Here is a 21,122-nt window from a genome sequence, read left to right on the forward strand (position 1 = left end):
ACCACTTAGGAATGCTTTCTTTACATCCATTTGATGTATCTTCAACCCTTTGGATGCAACAATTGCAATGATGGTTTTGATACATGTGTATCGTGCAACAATAGCAAATGTTTCTTCATAATCAAAGCTAGCCTTTTGTGAGAATACTTTGGCCACAAATCTGGTTTTATGTTTTTTAATATTGCCATCAAGTGCCTGTTTTATTTTAAATAGCCATTTTGAGGAGACAACAGATTTGTCTTTGGGCCTTGGTACAATGTCCCAAGCATCATTCTTTAATATGGATTGACATTCATCAATTATGGCATCTTTCCAGGTTTGTGATTTCAAGGCTTCTTCAACATTTGACGGTTTTGATTGAGCGAGCTCATTTATCCAAGTAACATAACATGAGTGACTTCTTATGTTCTTTTCCCTAAAATTTTTGTCAGGATGAATGAATGAATGAATAAAGGTATTTTAATGACGTCCATGAGACCAGCCAGCCTATGGGACTCGTTTCATGTTATTTTCAATGTTAGCTCGCCTGTTATGAATCTGCTTTAAGAAGCTTGTTGTTAAAAAATCTGGTGTTATTGGCCCTCCTTCAAATTGTCCTCGAATTGCTCTTGGATATCTTGGTGTGCCGCACACTCAAAGATGAAGTGCCATTCCGTTTCAAAACATCCTTTATTGCAGTAGATACATTTTCTTTCTTCCCAATCCTCCTTGGGCACCGTCTACCTCCCCGTCTCACATTGTAAATGATGGGACCCTATTTGTAACTGCGCCACTAACAACCTATATTTACCTTTCATATCTACATGAAGATAATTTTATCTCATGGCACCACGTGGGGTTGAACTCTTTTACATAGTGAGCCTTTTTCTTCCCTATTTGTTTTGTCCTCATGACCGCTTTATATTTTTCCAGCACAAACCTTTTTATCTCTTCGTTGCTGTTAGGGCATTCCAGTATGTTAATTTCCCACTTAATTAGCCATTTTTCGTTTTGCTTCATCCATGTTTTCTTTCTTAGGGCTAGCCTCTCTTCAACCACCAGTTTGGGCCATCGTTGCTTGCATATTTTGCACCTTGTTTAAATAGCTTAACAAACGGTATAGCCACAGAGGCTTCCATCGGGAACATCCCTGCTTCAGCTAAGAGGATCTTGTATGGTATAGATGATTTGACTTTAAGGTTAGTAGTGATGAGGTTCTTTTGTATTTTTTTCTATTTGCTTCCATTTGTGGTTGAATAGTTTGCTTCCCCAAACCTCGCATCCGTATAACACAATAGGGGTGACCAACAGTCCAAAAAGAATCTTTTTGGTTTTCCAATTCCAAAGCTCCGCCTGTCTACACCTGTTTTGCAGCAAAAAGGAAGCTCTCCAACCCACTTGTATTGGCTTAGATCTACAAGTTTCCCAATTGAGCTTGTTGTTAAAGTCTATGCCCAAGTATTTATACTCTTCCACAATCTCAAGAATATTTTCTTCAAATTGGAAGTCAACTTCTTGTTGTTTCTTTCTTAGAGAGAACACCATAACTTTAGTCTTGCTAGTGTTCACTTGCATCCCAACTTTGTGACAAAAGCTTTCCAAAGTTTTCAAGTGTTCTCTTAGAACCTTGGCTGTTTGTGTAATTATGATAAGATTGTCCGTATAGAGAAGCAACTTCACCACATATTTGGCAAGTTGGACTCCACCCCCTGAAGCTTTATTTAACCATTCCTCCAACTTATCAATGTATAAGCCAAATAGGGTAGGCGAGAGAGGGTAGCCCTGCTTAACCCCAATTATCACTACCAAAACATTCTAACATGCCATCTTTCGTTTTGCGTCTAGCTCTAACATTCTCATAAAGTCTATAAACGACCGCTCTAAGCTCATTTAGAATTTTAAGTTCCTCCATCAGTTTCCAAAGTTCGTCTCTAGGGACAACATCAAAAGCTTTTTTGAATTCCACAAAGCAACAAAAAGCCTCTTTGCCTTGGATATCCTAAACCTTCTCAATAAGGTGTCTAAGAGTGATGCAATGGTCAATTGTAGAATATTTAGGTCTGAATCCAGCTTGCCCTTTTGCTCTCTTTTCTTCTTTCTCAACCCAACAATTGATTTTGCGCTCTGTCATGCCCCAAATAATTTGCCAAGGAGCCACATTATTTTCTTCACTCATATTCCTTGCCCATAATAGTATTTTCTTGTTTAGTGGATTTGACCCATACTTAGGGCTAGGGGTTATGGGTCCATTATCTTTTGTACAACTCTCTCTCTCAATCATAGAACTCTGGGATGGGGTCATCATTTGATTGTTCTATATTTTTAGAATGTTTATATGCAACATCTTCTTCAAACTTAACATCTCTACTGATTTCAATTGTCCTTGACCCTGGTATGTATACTTTGTAGGCTTTGGAAAATTCACTATAGCCAACAAATATGCCTTCTTTCTCGAGGGCTTTAGTTTAGTCCTTTTATCTTTAGGTATATGAATGTATACATGGCACCCAAAGATTCTTAGGCGACTTAGATAAGGTTTGATTCCTGAGAAGACTTCTTCGAGTGCTACATTTTCTAGAAATGAACGAGGACATCTGTTTTGAATGTATACTACAATATTGGAGACTTCAACCCATAATGTTAGTGAAGATTTTGGTCATGCATCATGGCCTTAGCTGCTTCAATAATGGTCCTGTTCTTTCTTTTAGCTACACCATTCGGTTGAGGATTATATGGTACTATATACTCTGTTACTCCCAATAGATATGCATAATTCTTTAATGTATTCTCCTCCATTGTCAGATTGTAGGATTTTAATTTTCTTCCCTATTTGATTTTCGATGAAGGATTTAAACTCTTCGAATTTGATAGAACTTCATTTGACTCTTTTAGTTTCAAGAAGTAGATCTAGGTTTTCCTGAATAATTATCAACAAAGATGATATAATACAAGTATCCTCTTAGGGAAGGTACTGACATTGGTCCACATAAGTTAGTATGAATGAGTTCAAGTACAATCTTAGATTTATGTTCACTATGAGGGAAAGATGTTTTGGAGTTCTTTCCTAATGCATAGCCTTTACATGTTTCTTCATGTTCAGATGTTAGGTTTGATATGCCTTTCACAATCTTCTCTATGGAGGGTAGAGCGCGAAAATGTATATTACCTAGTCTTCTATGACATCTCATTATTCTTTATAACTTAATGATTTAAGGCTAGATTTTGAGTGTTACATAGTTTATATAGACTTCCATCTCTAAATCCAATAGAGATTGCATTTTTAATTATTGAATTTTTAGGCCAAGATAGGACCTTATCTTCTTGGAAGGTGATGCGATACTCTTGATTTGCTAGATCTGGAATAAAGACTAGAATTCTCTTGATACCTGGGGCATATAAAACATCTTTCAGTTGTAAAGTATCTTTGGGTTTCAGTGGAATTGAACAGGTCCCAATTCCTTTCATAGGGTAAGTGGAGTTATCCCTTATAGTGACTTCTTTGGTTGAGTGCTCTTGAAGGTTTCAAATTTGTCTCTAAATCCCATTATGTGTTTGGATGCGGTATTCTTCTTATTAGTATCTAGCTCACTTGATAAGGCAAGGAAGAATAGAGAGCTTTCAGGTTCCTTAAGATATGTTGGCATGGCTTTCTTTCTTTTTGGATAATACATGCGAGTATGTCTGAATTTGTCACATTTGTAGCATTTAACTTTTGACAAATCTCTTTTCTTATAGTTTTGATTTTTCTTTCCTCTTTTCTTAAAGTGTCTCTTCCTTTTATTGCTTGAGTTTGCATGTAAGGCTTGAACTTCCTCTTCTTTATTAGGGATGACTCCTCTTGTAATCAATCGTAATTCTTCTCGAGTACAATCATTCTTGAGTCGATTGAACTTTGTTAGAGTAGGACGAGCACTGACTCCTTCAATGAAGGATTCCCATGAGGCTGGCAATCCTTTAAAAGCTATCAATGATAATTCTTGATCATCTACAATATTTATTTCATAAGAGTTTTGAATATTCATAAACATCTTATATGTGGTTGAAGATTTTGCTATAATTGGAAGAATGTGATCTTTTACAGAATCAATTATAATTTTCACGGCCTTATTTTTATATTTTTTCCGTACTGTTTTATCGGGCTCATTTTCGGGCATAGTTTTGTTCTCTTACACATATTGCTCTAATTCAAGTTCTCTAAGAACAATCATAATTCATATTCTCCAGGATATGAAGTTTGATGCTCCATCAAGTCTGTCTTCTAGCTTGACTCTGTTCACCATGATTGCTATTTGAGTAGATAAAATAATTCAGGAACTTTTGAAAGTGTTTTCACAATTTGTTTTAACCTCTATCTACCAACCTTGCTCTGAGACACTGTCGAGGAATATGGATCAGTGATAGAGAACAATAATAGCCTTTAATTTCTGTGTATATCAGATAGGAACTTTACCACAGTCTCAGTTATTCTCGCTCAAGAATATAGTTTACTATTACTGATCAATAAGAACAAGATTATATATTTAGAGCAGACGCTTACAATTCCTTAATCACTGATATACTAATACTGTTGACTGATGAACAATAAATATATGAACTGTCGAATGCTTGCTGTAGTAATTGTATTGCCACTGTGATTGATATATTACCGAGGAAGCATTGACGGTTCACTATATATTAATATTGAGAGTTATACCCACGTAGAGGCATGACTTTACATGGCTTATGCCACGCAGGGTCATGACCCTACGTGGTTATAATTAATCACCACTTAAACTGCCATTGATAACAGACATACCATTTCATACTATTGCGCATGGGTGAATATACTATGTGATCACAAAACTATCGAACATGACTTAGTTTCATGTCTCAATATGTAAGAGAATCATAATACCCGATCTATTGGTAATTATAAATACAGTCACCATTCTGCCCATAGACTGACAGTAATATATTTGTTCATTCAATACTATATGTGATTATAATATATATATATATATATATATATATATATATATATATATATATATATATATATATATATATATATACATATATATATATATATAAAATTCCCATTCAATCATATATATAAATATATCTAATATATTATTCACTTCAATCCGAATGAAGCTATATTCTCAACACTGGAGTGCCTTCACAATTCCCTTTTTTCTCCTTTTATAATAGCCTTTCGTCTATTTTGAGAGGAATACTTTCTTTTAATTCATTTTCCTTAAAAAAAGCAACTCATTTTAAAAATTGATATTAAAGTCACTTTGTTAATTTAAACTCCCTTTTATTCATGACGTTGGTGTAGCTATATGATAAGTTATGACTTAAAGTGGCCCTAACAAATAATTAATTACAATTCAATTTCACTTTTGCTTTGTTGCTTCTTATATTCAATTTTCACTTTATTAATTCCCTGGCTTTATATTGGAGACATTAGAGGTGATGATAGTTCTATGCTTAACACAAATCAAATAACTGCTTAGTTGGAAAGACGAGCTATCTGACCATGATCCACCACAAACTTTTTTAGTGATTAATAGAGTAATTCAGGCATGTTCTGAATAGAAAAATGTCATTTGATAATGGATAACTTTATTAGGGTGATATCATGCATACGCTCTCTTTATATAGCAAATCATTGGACAAATTTACTGCAGCTTTTATACATTGGCCTCCTTGCAACCATGTACCTATACTCCCATTTTATGTAATAGCCAGTTAACAAATATGGCTTCAAATCCAAGCAAACTTGCTGACACCGTTTCTAAAAAACTCTTACTAGCGAACAGTAGTTATCTTGTTATGCAAATAGGAGTAGCCAAAACTGCAGTTGTATTATTCATTAGTCTTGATGGGTATTGTTTAAATTTATTTCAGTTGTAATTGATTTCATAAATGAAATCTCTCTTGGTTTTCCTCTACATGCTCATATTTTCCATAAGATCATTTTAAATATATGCATGTTTCCAAATTTTATTAGTTGAACTAAGCATAGTGTAAGATCCTAATCTACTCTATCCAGAATAATTATTCTATTTCTGTGTCAATAATTTTTTGTGGACATTACTGATCTGTCATATTGTGCTTAGGTGGGAATGCCTGAGGGATATTTTGGCAGAAGACTTGACAGAAGGCATTCTTTGCAGCATTGGTATGCCAGTAGAGCAAAATGGTGTTCGGTACAATTGCCAGGTCTTTTGCCTAAATCAAAAAATACTACTTATTCGACCAAAATTGTGCCTTGCCAATGATGGCAATTATAGGGAACTGCGATGGTTCTCTTCTTGGAAGCATCATCGACAGCTTGTGCAGTATAATCTGCCTGACAATATTGCAGATGCAATTTCACAAAAAACTGTGCCCTTTGGGGATGGATATCTTTCCTTTTTGGATGTGTAAGCATCAAACCTTTCTCTTATTATTGTATCGCATCCCATATTGATGACACAAGTTTTGTTTCATTTATTGTCGTTAATATTCCTTCATATTAAGCTTTTGTCCTGTTTTGACGCTTCCCTTTGAAATGTAAGCGAAATGAAGAGGGAGTTACTTTTTTATAGATACACTATGTATTGCCTTTTACAAGTATTTTGTATTTTACATTTTTTGTGGTCTATGTCTATCATATGTTCCACGTTTAGATGAGTTACACATTTTATAAATCCCATCTTTGATTGAAATCATTACCTCTGAATAGGTGGTGGATTGGCAGATAAGAAAGATACAGAAGTTAGATAAATTATCCGACTCTTGGGAAAGTAACTTTTCTACTAATGTATAGATTGAAACTGTGGTTAAGTTGATTTCTTATAAAACAAGACATCTTTTAAAGTTGATGGTCCCTACTTTCATTCAATAGGAAGGTTATTCTGGCTCTTGAAGGCTTGTTTTGGGAGTCATCCTCAATATCCGGGATGTCCCTCTTAGGAATCACCTCAGCTTCACCTAAGCTTACTATTTACTGCTGTTATTTATGTATCCTAATTGACCACATGGACATTTTGTTACCAATTGTTAAGCCATATCGGCTTGTTGCTCTGGCTTTAACATTTCCTTGTGCATCAGGGTAGAATACAAAAATTGCAGTTGAATGAATGAGCACAAGAAGTGGAGAAATATGGATAATCATAAAATAATATTGGATTTGAGAATGCAAGCAATAATGAAAGCATTCATAGCTTTTCAAATTAAAATAAGGAACATTTTGTGGCTATTTCTGCGAAAGAAATTGCTGCAGAAATCACAATCTAGGTAAAGAGTTGTTTTGCAACGCATCTGACATTTCCACCTAGATCAACGTTTAGTTCCAACTGTACTGATCAACATGTGTGCAAAATATGAAGGACAGATGAGTCACACAGTAAGTTTCCTGGAGTGCCTCAATGGTTTGATGAAATGCAATGATTGTAGAATAATGCACAAATTTAGGCTCATTAGTAAAGCCTTGGAGATTTTTTGGGAATGCAATTGGCAGTATCCATTGAGTCTCTACTAAAATATACTGGAAGCAGAGAAGGGCCACAAATTACTTCACATAGTGCATCAGTAGTTCCTGGAACACGACCATTGTAGGATATGTACAAAATTAGGCTTGTTAAAAGAGTGTTGTAATTCTTTAAGAATTTAATTGGCAAGCATAAAGTGAAACTCTGGAGTTTTGGTCAGAATCCTTCCAGCTTGTGACTGGAATGGAATTTTGGGAACACGGTTAAACATTTATCAAATTATAATCAAAAGTTGTTTTTTGTCAGAATTAGTTTGAAATGCTCGGGTTTATATGTATGCATAATGTGGAAGCATATGGAAACCTAGTAATTCGATTCATCAAATGGCTTAATAACTTGTGGGCACATTAATTGCAATGGTTTTAGGTGATGCACAAAATGACGTTTTAATGGGGCTATATTACTTCTCTAAGAAACACATCAAGCAGATGATTGCTGGGAATACAGAATAAGCTTGTGCAGGATATTATGAGAAGATGAACTGTGAGAAAACATTAGCACTTACAGTGAGTTGATTAATATTAGTATTGATATTCCATAGTCTTAAAACTCATGGCTCTACTAAACTGGAAGACCCAATTTTGATTCAGACTTGGCGAGTAGGCAAAAACTTAGTAAACCCCCAAAATACTTCTATAATTCATTAAGAAAACATGAATTTCATGCAAAACATAGTTGGAAAACATAACAAAGGGATCTGAAGAATGTTGAGGTAGCATTTTCTATTAGTTTTGAATGAGAAAGGAGATCGATATTGCATCAACATCTGAATACTAAAGCCAAAGATATGATATGAATCTTATGATAATTGCAGATTACCATCAAAATCATGATTCCATGCAAGTAAAAACAATTTATGATTTTCTTTGCCATTAACGGGCAGGAGGTTTCCCTATGGTAAATAGGAGGAGATATAAGGGTGGAAACTAGAACCTTCTTTGAGAGGGGATTTTGAGTATAAGCTGATATTAATGGAGCTTAGTATGTAAATCAGGTGGATGTATGATTGGGAATCTGTTAGGGGATATGGTCTTGGGTGTATCGTATTTGTTTCTTTAGTGCACCAATCATGTGGCTAAAGTTCTTGCTTGGTTGAGGGTTTTTGGATGGCAGCAAAGCATGGGATTCAAAAGTTGCTAGTAGAAGAGGATTTGATTATCATCAAGGGGATGATATGTGGATGCATGCGTCCTTTGTCATTTTAGGTAGTGTTGGGGGGCTTTGAAGAAAGAGCCTTTGTTGGAAGCATGAATGTTGATGATATTCCTATGGGGGAGTATTGTAGAAACAATATTTTGATGATGTGTTACATTCATGACTGTGTTTGTCATTGATGTCAACATAGCAGTTTTCTGTGATATCTGGCAGAAGAACAACGGTAAAGATCAAGTTGGTACGAATAGATCGTTGATTATTTTCATTAGCGAGGCTAATGAGAGATACTACTAAGTGTCTAGTATATGCAGCTAACCTCGGAAGCATAAGATGTTAAGTTTGGAAGAAGTTATGCAAGTTTTGGTGAAGATTGTTCCGAGATAGTGTTTACAGCAGCATGTTCTGGTAAACTTGCTACATCTCTTAGTAGAGTTGTTATTTTGAGAAGCAAGGTTAAAGGCGTGTAGAAGACATGTTGGAGATAACATGGCTAAGCTCGTTCGTCATAATATTACACGTATGGAAAGTTATTCAAGTTACAAGGTGACAGATTAATGTTATCACTAAGTATAACGTGTTCTTAAGTAGGTCCTATAATAATTAATTGAGAAGGTGTAATTGCCGACTCAAGGAATTGTTTTAAGGATCTGGTATAAAGGAAGGACATTTTCCTTTGTTACGTATGGATGTATGAACGATTGCATGAAGCACAAAGAGCAGAATAGAAGAGAAACAAGTTGATAAGCGAAGATAAGCAGAGCAAAGCGAAGTAGGAGAAAACTTTGTTGCTGAGGTTTTATTCTGAGATCCGAGGTTTGATATTTGGATCCGAGGTTCGTGACCTAGTCTACAAGGTCTAACAGTGATTGGTCCGGTTGACAAGACAAAGGAAAGAGGTTAAAGCATAGTACAAACAATTATTGTGTAAGGAATAGTTGAGAGATCAGTTGAACAGTGAAGTTCAGTGGTCTTGCCCCAGAAGCTGTTTGGACAGTGGGTCCTTCTGCCTTCTACAACTCCTAATAGGGTTGGAATCTCCGAACAGGGACTCTTATGTACTGATGTGTTTATAGACTCCTAACAAGGTCCATCCTCTAACAAGGAATATATATATATATATATATATATATATATATATATATATATATATATATATATATATATATATCAGTATATCTTTGTGGGCATAATTCCCATTGGGGTTTTCCCTAATTAACAAATCTAGTGTAATTGTGTATGCATCTTGTTATGGTTGCTGTTTACTTTGATTGAATGGTTAAGATTAATTAAGGTTGATAAATGTTTTAGTTGGATAACCGATTCACCCCCCCCTTTCAATTATCTTGGTGGACTATTACTTCTAACAATTGGTATCAGAGCATCAGGTCCTTGAAGAAAAAGCTTAACAACTTTGGGAGATCAATGGCGAGTTATTTCAGTAAATAGAGTTCTGAATTTGATGGAGAAAATTTTGACACCCAGAAGATGGAGCTTCTTGGTGAGAGATCAAAAATTGTGTATAGATTTGAGAACTCAGTTTTTGGATAGAGGCACAAGTAAAGATAAATCGAGACCCGAATGAGACATGAAGATCAAGGAAGGTATTGATCTCCTCATGAAAAGAGAGCCTGAAGGTATGAAAATTTTTACTTGTTGGACATGCAATGAGTTTGGTCATTTTTCATCTACATGCCCTAAGAGAGTAAGGAAAACTAGAAAGAGTTCACTTTCTAATGAAGATGAAGAATTTAAAGCAAGTATGGAAAGATTCTTGAATGATATTAGTGACGAGTTATTTCAGTAAAGATAGTTTTGAATTTGATGGAGGAAATTTTGACACCCAGAAGATGGAGCTTCTTGGTGAGAAATTAAAATTGTGTATAGATTTGAGCATTGAGTTTTTGGATAGAGGCACAAGTAAAGATAGATCGAGACCCAAAGAAGACATGAAGATCAAGGAAGGTATTAATCTCATGAAAAGAGAGCCAGAAGGTATGGAAAGTTTTGCTTGTTGGACATGTAATGAGTTTGGTCATTTTTCATCCACATGCCTTAAGAGAGTAAGGAAAACTAGAAAGAGTTCACTTTCTAATGAAGATGAAGAATTTAAAGCAAGTATGGAAAGATTCTTGAATGATTGTGATAATGAGGTTGAATTGGTTAAAGAAAAGGAAGTAGTAGAAGAGATAGCTTTGGTAACTATTGTTGATCCCAAAGGCTAACCATGAAAATGTAGAAGTTATCATTAGCAATGATTTGCAAACTGGGGATCATATTGAAGAGAAAAGATTCAATCCTAGAGCAGAAGAAAGAGTTGAGTTGAAGACTCTTGAAGAGAATGACATTGCAGAGAGAAGAAATAGGTCAATAACAAAGACAACAAGAGCTATGTTGTTAGCTGAGAATGATGTATTCAAGATATTTTGGAGAGAAGCTGTGAATACAACAGTTTACACTATGAACAGAGTGCAGAACTGGAAAGACACAAACAAGACCCCTTATAAACTATGGTTTGGTCACTCACCTACATAGTATTTCAGAATTTTTGGTAGCAAATGTTATATCAAAAGAGATGATAATGTTGGTAAATTTGATGCTAGAAGTGATGAAGGTATGTTTCTTGGTTATTCATTGAAAAGCAGAGCTTATAGATGTTATAATCTGAGAACTAAGACTATTGTTGAAATTGCAAATGTAAGAGTTGATGAGGAATTTAGGATACAAAAAAGAATAGTTGACTACAATTCTGATGATGAGAATGTTGTTACTAAACCAAGGAACGATGAAGTATTCTTTGAGACTAATAATGATTTGTAGAATGAAGGTGAACAAAGGCAGGAACAAAGTTCAGGATTTAGAACTAAGCCAAGAGTTGAGATAACAACTCCTACTTTTGGTAAGAATATGACAAAAAATCATCCACTAGAGCAGATCATTGGTAGTAGAGATAAAGGTGTGATGACAAGAAGCAAAATTATTGAAGAACTATGTCTAATATCTCAAGTAGAACCAAAGGATGCAGATGAGGCATGCAAAGATGACTATTGGAAACAAGCTATGAAAGAAGAATTGGATCAGATAGGGAAGCATGAGACATGGGAATTGCTCCCTAGACTAGCAGACAAGAATGCGATAGGAACAAAATGGGTATTCAGGAACAAGATGAATGAACAAGGTGAAGTTGTAAGGAACAAAACAAGATTGGTATGTAAAGGTTACTCACAGCAAGAAGGAATAGACTATGACGAAACCTATGCTCTTGTGGCAAGAATTGAAGTAGTAAGGTTATTCTTAGCCTATGTAGCACACAAGAAATTCAAAGTGCATTAGATGGATGTCAAGTCAGCATTTCTACTTGGAGAACTTGAAGAAGAGGTGTACATAGAACAACCTGAAGGTCTTCCTTTAACAAATGATAAGGACGTTGTATGCATATTAAAGAAATCATTGTATGGCTTAAAACAAGCACCCAAAACATGGTATGCAAGGTAGGACAAGCATTTGACAAAGCTTGAATTTAGCAAAGGTATGTGTTGGTAAACAGATTTGTCCTTCTTCTTTTCCTCCTTTAATGTGCCCAAATTTATAATGAAGAACAACTTTACACAACAGTTGGGAAACCGTTTCTAAGAATATTTAGTTTCCCTCTGAATTGAGGTACAGCTCCCTATGTAAATGATATTCAATGAATTATGTTTTATTTCTAATCCCTACCGTAGGGTATGCTCTTAACCTGAGAGCAGGAGAGGAAAACCAAATTAAGCCTACTTAGAACTTAATTCAGGCGAGAAAAATTTCTCAATATCGAAACACATCTATGTATCCACACTTCTTATGAATTCATAAGTCCATTCGAGCAAGACTAAAATAAGTTGAAATCTAAATCTGAACTACAACTGATGAATCGGGAAAACTAACATAATCCTTTCGTCAAATGAAATATAACAATACTTATCACATCCATTTGAATTCCAGAAAATAGGGGAAAAGAAACTCTGTTCTTTCTTAGTTCTCGGTAACGTAGAAAGGAAATACTAACTAATTACAGTACCTACTGGAATGGAAAATGATTGAAACGAAGTGCCATTCAATTGTCTCTACAACAGATAGTACTTAACACCAAAATTTACTGACATTTTATTTATCATTGAATTTCATACATATAGGATTTGAGAAATGACCGTTACAATGGGAATTTCAATCGGTTCATCTTCTGAATATGACAAATGGCAAGATGCCAGTTTGTCAGATTTCAAAATTTACAAAAAATTGCGACATTTGCATCAAAGAACAGAAAAGGAGTGTTAAATAAGTTATTTAGACTTCTTTCCCTTTTCAGTTTTTGCCCTATATGTTCTGGCAGCCACTATAATTGGGATCATCTCCTCGTGACTAGGCACATGTACATTGGTGAATCTCAAGAGCCACTTTGAATGCTCCCGAGCTAACTCCTTTACTGCACCCAGTTGACTTGTTAACTCTCCAGCTGCCACATGCACGCATCCTTACAATCTGCCCAATAATCCTCCATGTTGTGACATGTTTGATTACACTTCCAATCTGGAGCACATCTCTGGCATATCCATTAGGATCAAACTGGGGTCTTACTGCTTCATACTCTTCCAATTTGCATTTACTTTCAAATGCTTTGAGTATATTCTTAGCATCTGATCTGGTTTCGCAACTGTATGCTCCCAGTTTTATAGGGAATTCATACCCTTTCTTCCTTAGGCTGGTGCTCAACACGTTCACTTGTATTGCTTGCCTCATGATCTCCACGAGCACGATCATATCATCTGGATACCTAGGCAGCTTCAGTGGGAATCCATCGAACGCTGCAAGACGCAAATAAGAAAATGATGAGAACTGGATGAAGTAACTGCCAAATTGGCTGATAATTGTCATCGCTTCTGGATTGAATCTTCTCTCTGGGCGCCCCTGTAGTTCTCTGCAAATCCTCATGGTGAATGCATCATTTACCCGGATGTATTCTACATGACTATTCTGTAATTGCAAGCATGGATAAAACTCATAACTTTTTACATTATCAAGGAAATTCTCAATTCTAGGGAGTCCCGGCCACAATTGAAGAGAAGCCAACATGTATATCAAGAATGAGGACATATAAAAAGAATTATAAAACTTAGTTGCACTGAGAGCCCTAGAAAGCTGTTCACTGACCTCATGCGCCCAGTCAATATACTATGTCTGAGCAAATAACTTGCACCAAAAAGAAGTACTGCTCTACAAAATTAAAAGCTTCTACCCCTTTGAGTCGATGCAACAGAACCAAAATGTCAACACTTTCTAGTTTGAGGTCCGTGCCGAAAAGAGTTTTAGGGACTTTATTCTTAGCTCCCCTTGGCTTCTGAAACCAAGACTGCATGATCTCCCTCCTCCAAACCATCTTCTTCAAAGAGTACTCGGACATGGCTCCACTCATCGTCAAATCAGAGAACTCCTCCCGATCTGGAATCCTCAAGCAATTCACCACTGATTGTCGATCGATTGAAATCAACACTGTCTGATCGAGCAATAGAATCTGCCTTGTATCCGGGTTGTAATGATTGATGCATTCTAAAATCAACTCCGGGGCTTATACTGCTACAGGGAACCCAACTGCTTCTACTAATCCGCTTCCCCGAAGTTTCTCTGTTATGGGGTGGCTTGGCTCTGCTCTCAATCTCCTTTGAAAATCCTGCATATCATAGAAACGGAGTGAAGTATCTGTGATAGTCGACCATGCTGACTTAATTCCACCCAATCTGTCGAAACTCGCGAATCTTGTTGCCATTTTATTTGATGTATGATAGCAACAGTTCAAACAATTGCAATTGATACAAGGAGCAAACTCTGTAACTCGAAAATTACTTGAAAGCACTATTTAGTACAACAGTATAACAATGAAACGGGAGTTTGAAAATCTGTTACTTCCCTTTTTATAAAATAACCTTAGATTTGCCCGTTGAATTTCATATATCGCGCCACACGAGCGAAATTAAGGGTAAATCCGTTGGATTGGTGGATGTAAAGGTTCTAACGAATTTATCTTTGTCTTTTCACTGTTTCTGTTGGCTCAACGGTAACACTCATTAATTACCGATTTACTTCCCGTTTCATCTGTCTTTCGAAAAAACACGAACGGAGCACTTCCTTGGGCAAAATCCGCTTAGGTCAATTCTACTTGCAAAAACCTAATCAATCCCCTGATTTACTTCTATTCATTCGCCCAAAGTAATCTGCAACTAAATCACATAATTACCATGCTTGCAGGAATGACTTTCTCTAAAGTGCGGGAAATGGCCTTCGAGGGTAGAAAACCCGCAGCAGAGAAGTAGATTTCCGATTTTCCCTTTAAGCTTTTGTTTTACCTTTCAACCCTAAGCAGTTTGCTAAAAACGTTCGAGAAACACCAAAGAGGCTTCGCAAATGAAAATGGGGCCCGCCAAATAACTTTACCTTTCTATTAGGCCTCTGCAGAAAGTTTACCTCTTGTTTCGAAGTCCGCCAAAGGAGAAGCTACTTCTGAGTTTTCCGCCGATGCTCATTCTTTCCTTGTTTTAGCCTACAGATAGCGTTTATGGATCGCCGCGGAGTTTCATCTTCTGGGTGCGAAAACCCGCAATGGAGAAGAGGAAACTTGTTTTTCCACCAAAGCCCATTGTTTTACATCCTTTGCCCTATTCACTTTATTTTAAGCTTCCGGAAAACACAAAACTGACTTCAAAAGTGAGGGGTGGGGCCCATTGGCTTTCTCAATTCCTTTACATAGACCTTTCCAGAAAACTGATTACTGACTTCAAAGTCCGCCACGGAGAAGCTCTTTTCTGGTTTTCCATCGATGCTTATCCCGATCATTTTCCAAGCTTTAAAATGGTTCTCGCTGTGAGATCATGACATCACTTGAATGATCTTTTCTTAACATGATTCACTTTACTTCAAGGAAGCTTACAAATAGCATTTGCCAGTCTTTGCGAAAATTTTCCTTCGGGGTGCGAAAACCCGCCGAGGAGAAGCCGAAACTTGATTTTTCGCCGATTCAATTTTCTCTAACTCCAGATCAAATGAGCTGCATGGAAATCAAAAGATGTAGCACAAATTGAGAATCTCCATCGAGGATGGCTCTAAACTACCCCTAAGACTCATGACAACCAAGAAATACCCACCCGGGCTAAATGTGATACGGGAGAAGGGAAAAGATAAAAACCCAATGGAGAAACTCAACACCTAAAGAAGAAAGACCTATTGACCTGACTTGACAGAACACGACATTAGTTCAATCTCCACTTTGCAAAATTTGTATATGGTGAAAAGTGGGGCAACAGTATGACATGCAATTGTTTATACTAGAAAGAAATAGATGATGGATTGATGATTTTGGTGGTATTTGTTGATGATATCATATTTGGAGGAGATGATGATGGAAGTGACAAGTTTGCAGAAGAAATGAAGAACGAATTTGAAATGAGTATGATAGGAGAAATGAAATACTTCCTAGGATTACAGATTGTGCAGGATAAAGAAGGAATCTTTATTTCTTAGACTAAGTATTTGAAAGATCTATTGAAAATGTTTGGTTTGGAAACATGTAAACCAGTTGGAACACCTATGATAATTGGACACAAGTTATCTACAAAGGATGAGACACCTACTATTGAGCAGAAGAATTATAGATCAATGATTGGAGGATTGCAATATCTGACTCACACAAGGCTGGATATAGCAAATGCAATTGGAATTGTTGCAAGATTTCAAGTTGATCTTAGAGAAGCACATTATGCAGTACTTAAAAGGATATTTAGATATTTGAAGGGAACACCAGAGTTCAGATTGTGGTATGATAGATCTAATGATTTCACTTTATATGCTTATACTGATGCTGATTGGGCAGGCAGTATGGATTATAGAAAGAGCACCAATGGTGGAGCATTCTTTCTTGGAGGAAGATTGGTTTCTTGGTTAAGCAAGAAGCAGGCTTGTATCTCATAGAGTACAACAAAGGCAGAATATGTTGTCCTCTATGAGATATAATTAGAGTAGATGATGCAAGAGTGCATCAATCCAGTGATAAAGAGCACTATTGTTTGTCTAGACTGAATGCTGATGCTTCCTGTATGGGGGAGTATCTGTGATGGACAGAGTCATCTAGGACTCTTGATAGATGTTGTTTTGAATAGTGTCTTTGGACACTTGAGTAGGTCAGAGACAGTTGTTGCAGTGATAGATGATTGCTGAAACCTTTGACATTGATGTCAGTGGAGAGATTACAACATGATAAGATAAGATAAGATAATATTATTAATGTCCACGAAAAACCAACACGGTTTATGGGACTGAGCATACAAACAAAAGAGCCGGCCAAAGTAGAGGCACCAAACGGTGATTGAGAAGAAACAAAGCAAGAGAAAAACTAGAAGGAAGACAAGGTAAGGACTAAAGGTCCTTTCTTGCCACAAAGAAATCAGTAATAGAGAGGAACATTTGTGGATGATCCATAGTCTTCAGATGCCGTGAAGAACTACTACAGGATTGTTGTTGCCTGGAGCGATTGGTATAATGTCTGACTGATTTGGAATGAGAAGTAGTGGAAGGACTTCTCAAACTCCGTGGAGGAGACAAGGGAGAGAAAGGTGGTAATGAGCTGATCAGAAGTACGTCCTTGAGGAAAGGACTGCAGGGTATTCTCTCGAAGATGGGTGGCCTCTTGAAGATAAAGTGTAAGACACCACTGATCAATATAGCTGAAGAACATCGAGAGAGAAGAACAATCTCTGAAAAGGCAATAAAATCTCCCTCTGATCTCATAGTGAAGAGGACAACAAAATATGAAGTGAATCTCAGTCTCAACCTCCATCAGAGTACATAATTGACATAACCGATCAGCTTGATCCATATGGTGTTCAGTCCGAGCCTTGAGGCGATGAGAACCAACTCTAAATGAGCCTAAAGAGAACCGTAAGGCATGATTCCAACGCTGATAAAGATAAGTAGGGCGAACAACAATACCATCTTGAATATCTAGAAAATGCTCAGCATAGAAGGCCATCTTAGGTCGCAGACCACCTGGGGGATGACACCAAGCAGTGGTAATGTACTGACTATAAATATCTTGTCTAACATGCTCATTCAACTCCTGACGTGAGGGGAGAAGATGAGCAGGAGCATCCAACGAAAACTGATAAGGAGGAAGACGATCAATCTCAATCCCGATCAAACCTAACAAAGAGTTGGCCTGAGCGTACCAGCATCGAGACCTAGCAGAAGTGTTGGATCTCATAATCTCCACCGAAGAAGAATATGCGAGATGAGAGTATCTATGTCGGTCAACACATGTCTCCATAAAACCCTGAAGCCGATGAAGAAACCAAATCAAGTAAAAAATGACAGCAAGTTTGAGAGGATGAGCACCAAACTTAGCCAAGACAATGCTGTGAGGGGTGAGTCTATGAAACCTAATGATACGTGGCAACAACAATGTTTGAACCCGCTCAATAGAAGCCCAATCAGAAGCAATAAGAGAAGGTCCCCAAACCATGAAACCATAGAGAACTGTCGGACGAACCAAGGAGTCGAAAAGGGACAACTTGGACGAAATATCCTGAAAATGATGCCTGAAGCATTGTCTCTCCAACAAAGCCAAGGAACCCATACTCTTACCGACTCTGGACTGAATAGCAAGTCTCAAACTGAAACGCGGTCCCAAGAACTTCACACCAAGATACATATAAGAGGAGGAATCTCAACCTCCTGCCCCTGAAAGAAGAAATGAAGATGAGAGGTCTTTAAACAGTTAAAGACCATAAACCGTGTCTTAGACAAATTGACCACAAGCTCTCGTTGAGCACAAAAAGAAGCCAGACCATCAAGGAGTCTTTGTATGCTGTCAGGAGAAGAAGCCAAGAGAATTACATCATTAGCAAAGAGGAGAATAGAGATCAAAACCTGATGCAAATAACACCCATCTCCTAGTTGAGAGGATTTCATAAGGAAATCCTCCAACTCATCAATATACAAACCAAACAGTGTAGGAGAAAGAGGACAACCTTGCTTCACTCCAATGGTGCTCTGAATCGGATCAGAAAAGCCCTCCGGAGTCCTGTGCCTACCAGTTACCTTCTCATAAAGCCTCATAAGCAGTCTGTAACATATTTGAGATCCCAATCTACTGAAGTTGCTGAAATAAAGCCAACCTAGGAACGAAATCGAAAGCCTTACGGAAGTCTGCAAAACAACAATAGACCTTATAAGAGCGGTGTCTAGCCTCCTCAATGATAGCCTGCAGTGTAAAACAATGATCCATAGTCTGATAGTTTGCTCGGAAACCAGCCTGTCCTATAGCCCTACATCCCCGTCTATCAAGCTCACTAGATAACATGGTGTTCAGAGCAGCGGCATAAAGTTTGGCAAAAGTATGACCTATCATAATAGTTCTGTAATTATCCAGATCAGAAGCAGGCCCATACTTGTGAATAGGGTAAACCACATGTCTAGACCAGGAATTAGGGAACCCAGTGCAAATCACTCTATTAAAGAGTGTAGGAAGGTAAGATCCAAGAACTGAAGCACCAAGTTTGAAAAGTTCTGCCTAGAAACCCTCTTCATTTGCTGCTCTGCTGCATCTTAAAGATTTGATGGCCTCCATAATACTAGAATAGGTGAACAAGTGGCAGTGAGGAGGCTGCCCAGGAATGTTGTAAAGCGTAGTGATATGGGAGATCAGAGAACGATAGTCGAGAGTGGAGGACGGGGGTGAGCAACGAGGGAAAAGGGTACGCCAGAAGATCTGGGGATTCTGAATAAGCATGGAGCAAAGGGTTCTGCATTGAATGGAGGCAAAGGAACGTTTCTTACGATGAAGAAAATAGAGGTACGAAAGGCGCAGATGGGTAAAGGCAGGAGACTGAGCCTTAAAGGTGACACAAATAGAGCGATGGAAAGCTTTGCACTCAGCATCAAACCATTTATTCATAGGACAGGTATTCTGACGATTAGCTCTGAGAGCGAGAGGGGAACAGTGGGGAATAGAAAGGAGAGCAGAATCCCATATGGCAGAGGCAAGTGAATCAAATATATCTGAGGCAGCAAGCGACTCATTAAAGCTTGTGGGTGATAGAAGTCTCCTAAGGTGATACGTAAAAAGCTCACCATCACTCTCAGGGTAATGAAAGCGAGTAGGAAGGGAGATGGTACTTAGCCGAGCAGAGCAAAGGCGGGGATGGATGGGGTGAAACGCAAATAGAAATGCTAAGAAGAGCATGATCGGCCAAGGGGAGACGCAAAATGGTGAAACTACGAATGGAAGAAATGAAAGAATGAGAGGAAATGACATAGTCAACAACACTCGCACCACCACAGTGCGGCCAACAAGTAAAGAGGTCCGATCCAGGAAGGAAGGATAAATTGTTCAGAATCAACAACCTAGAAGACTCACAAAGCTGGAGGAGGTGGTGACCATAAACAAAGAACGACCCAAGAACATCCTCCAAGGTGCACTGTAGGCCCATAGTAGTCGGATCTAACTCAGAAGTGCAGTTCGAATTAGAGCCACGATCATGTAAAGGGATCTAACGATCCTTGGTTCGAGCATTGAAGTCTCCAAGACTAATATCACCCAAAGCCTCGAACTGTGAAATACTCTCTTGAAGGTCAAAATAGGGATCTCCATTCTCTGGGTCATGAATGGCATAGGGAGAGGAGGTCGAAGGAAAATAACAGACAACAATAAAAATATGTCTTTGTCGATATTTTCACCGACCAATCCAGACCCACATAAATCTGGCATAGGCATCATAGTGAACAACAGAAGTAACACTGAAGATATCATCTCGAACCAAACAAGCAACACGCCAAGACCCACGGACCCCACTAGAAGTCTGGACCTCATTCCTGCACACTGACAGCCACTTATAACCATGATAACTTGGAAGAGGGCGCATAGGGCTCTCGTGAGTCTCAGTAACGGCCAAAATATCTGAGGACCCCACCACATCCTGAAAAAGACCAGGTAATGACCATAAAGAGCCATTACTATTCTAGTAGTTGACAAGAAGAGAAAAGGTCTCCTCTTGTCAGACTGCTGTTGGGATTGTCACGCCGATTTGGAGGTTGTCCTCTCTACCCAACTAGCAGGAGGAGAATCACAAACCACTGCTCTAAGATTCCTAATAACAACCCACTTACCAACACGCCTAGTCTTTGCCACAATACCCTGAGCCTGTTTGAGCTCTGTAACCTATGCTTTAGTAAGATCTTCGTCCAAATAAATTTTAGAGGGGAGAGAGAATAACTTTCCCTTTGCTCTAAGGGCATGAAGCCTAAAGAGAAGAATTTGATAAAAAGGATGTCCCCCATACCATACCAGCATCTATCCAAGGTAATGTCCGAAATGCCAAGTTGATCAGAGAGAAAGGAATGTCTAGTAGCAACAGGGTCGAAGTGGGTGTAAGACCACGAACACGCAAGTTGAGC

General features: G+C 37.8%; 1 protein-coding gene across 5 annotated transcripts in view; it reads left to right on the forward strand.

The window, feature by feature from the left end:
- The window catches only part of LOC149572432 (carbon-nitrogen hydrolase family protein), a 263,986-nt gene that overhangs the window by 26,725 nt on the left and 216,139 nt on the right, over positions 1 to 21,122 (forward strand). For all 5 annotated transcript variants that reach the window (XM_089813597.1, XM_089813598.1, XM_089813599.1 and 2 more), the window contains exon 3: positions 6,084 to 6,389. In XM_089813597.1, the coding sequence (XP_089669723.1) occupies positions 6,084 to 6,389 (306 nt within the window). The remainder of the gene's footprint in view (positions 1 to 6,083; positions 6,390 to 21,122) is intronic.

This window comes from Cupressus sempervirens, chromosome 2 (genome assembly GCF_028749045.1).
Source record: "Cupressus sempervirens isolate cs-2001-9-10 chromosome 2, ASM2874904v1, whole genome shotgun sequence".
Classification (NCBI taxonomy): Eukaryota; Viridiplantae; Streptophyta; class Pinopsida; order Cupressales; family Cupressaceae; genus Cupressus; species Cupressus sempervirens.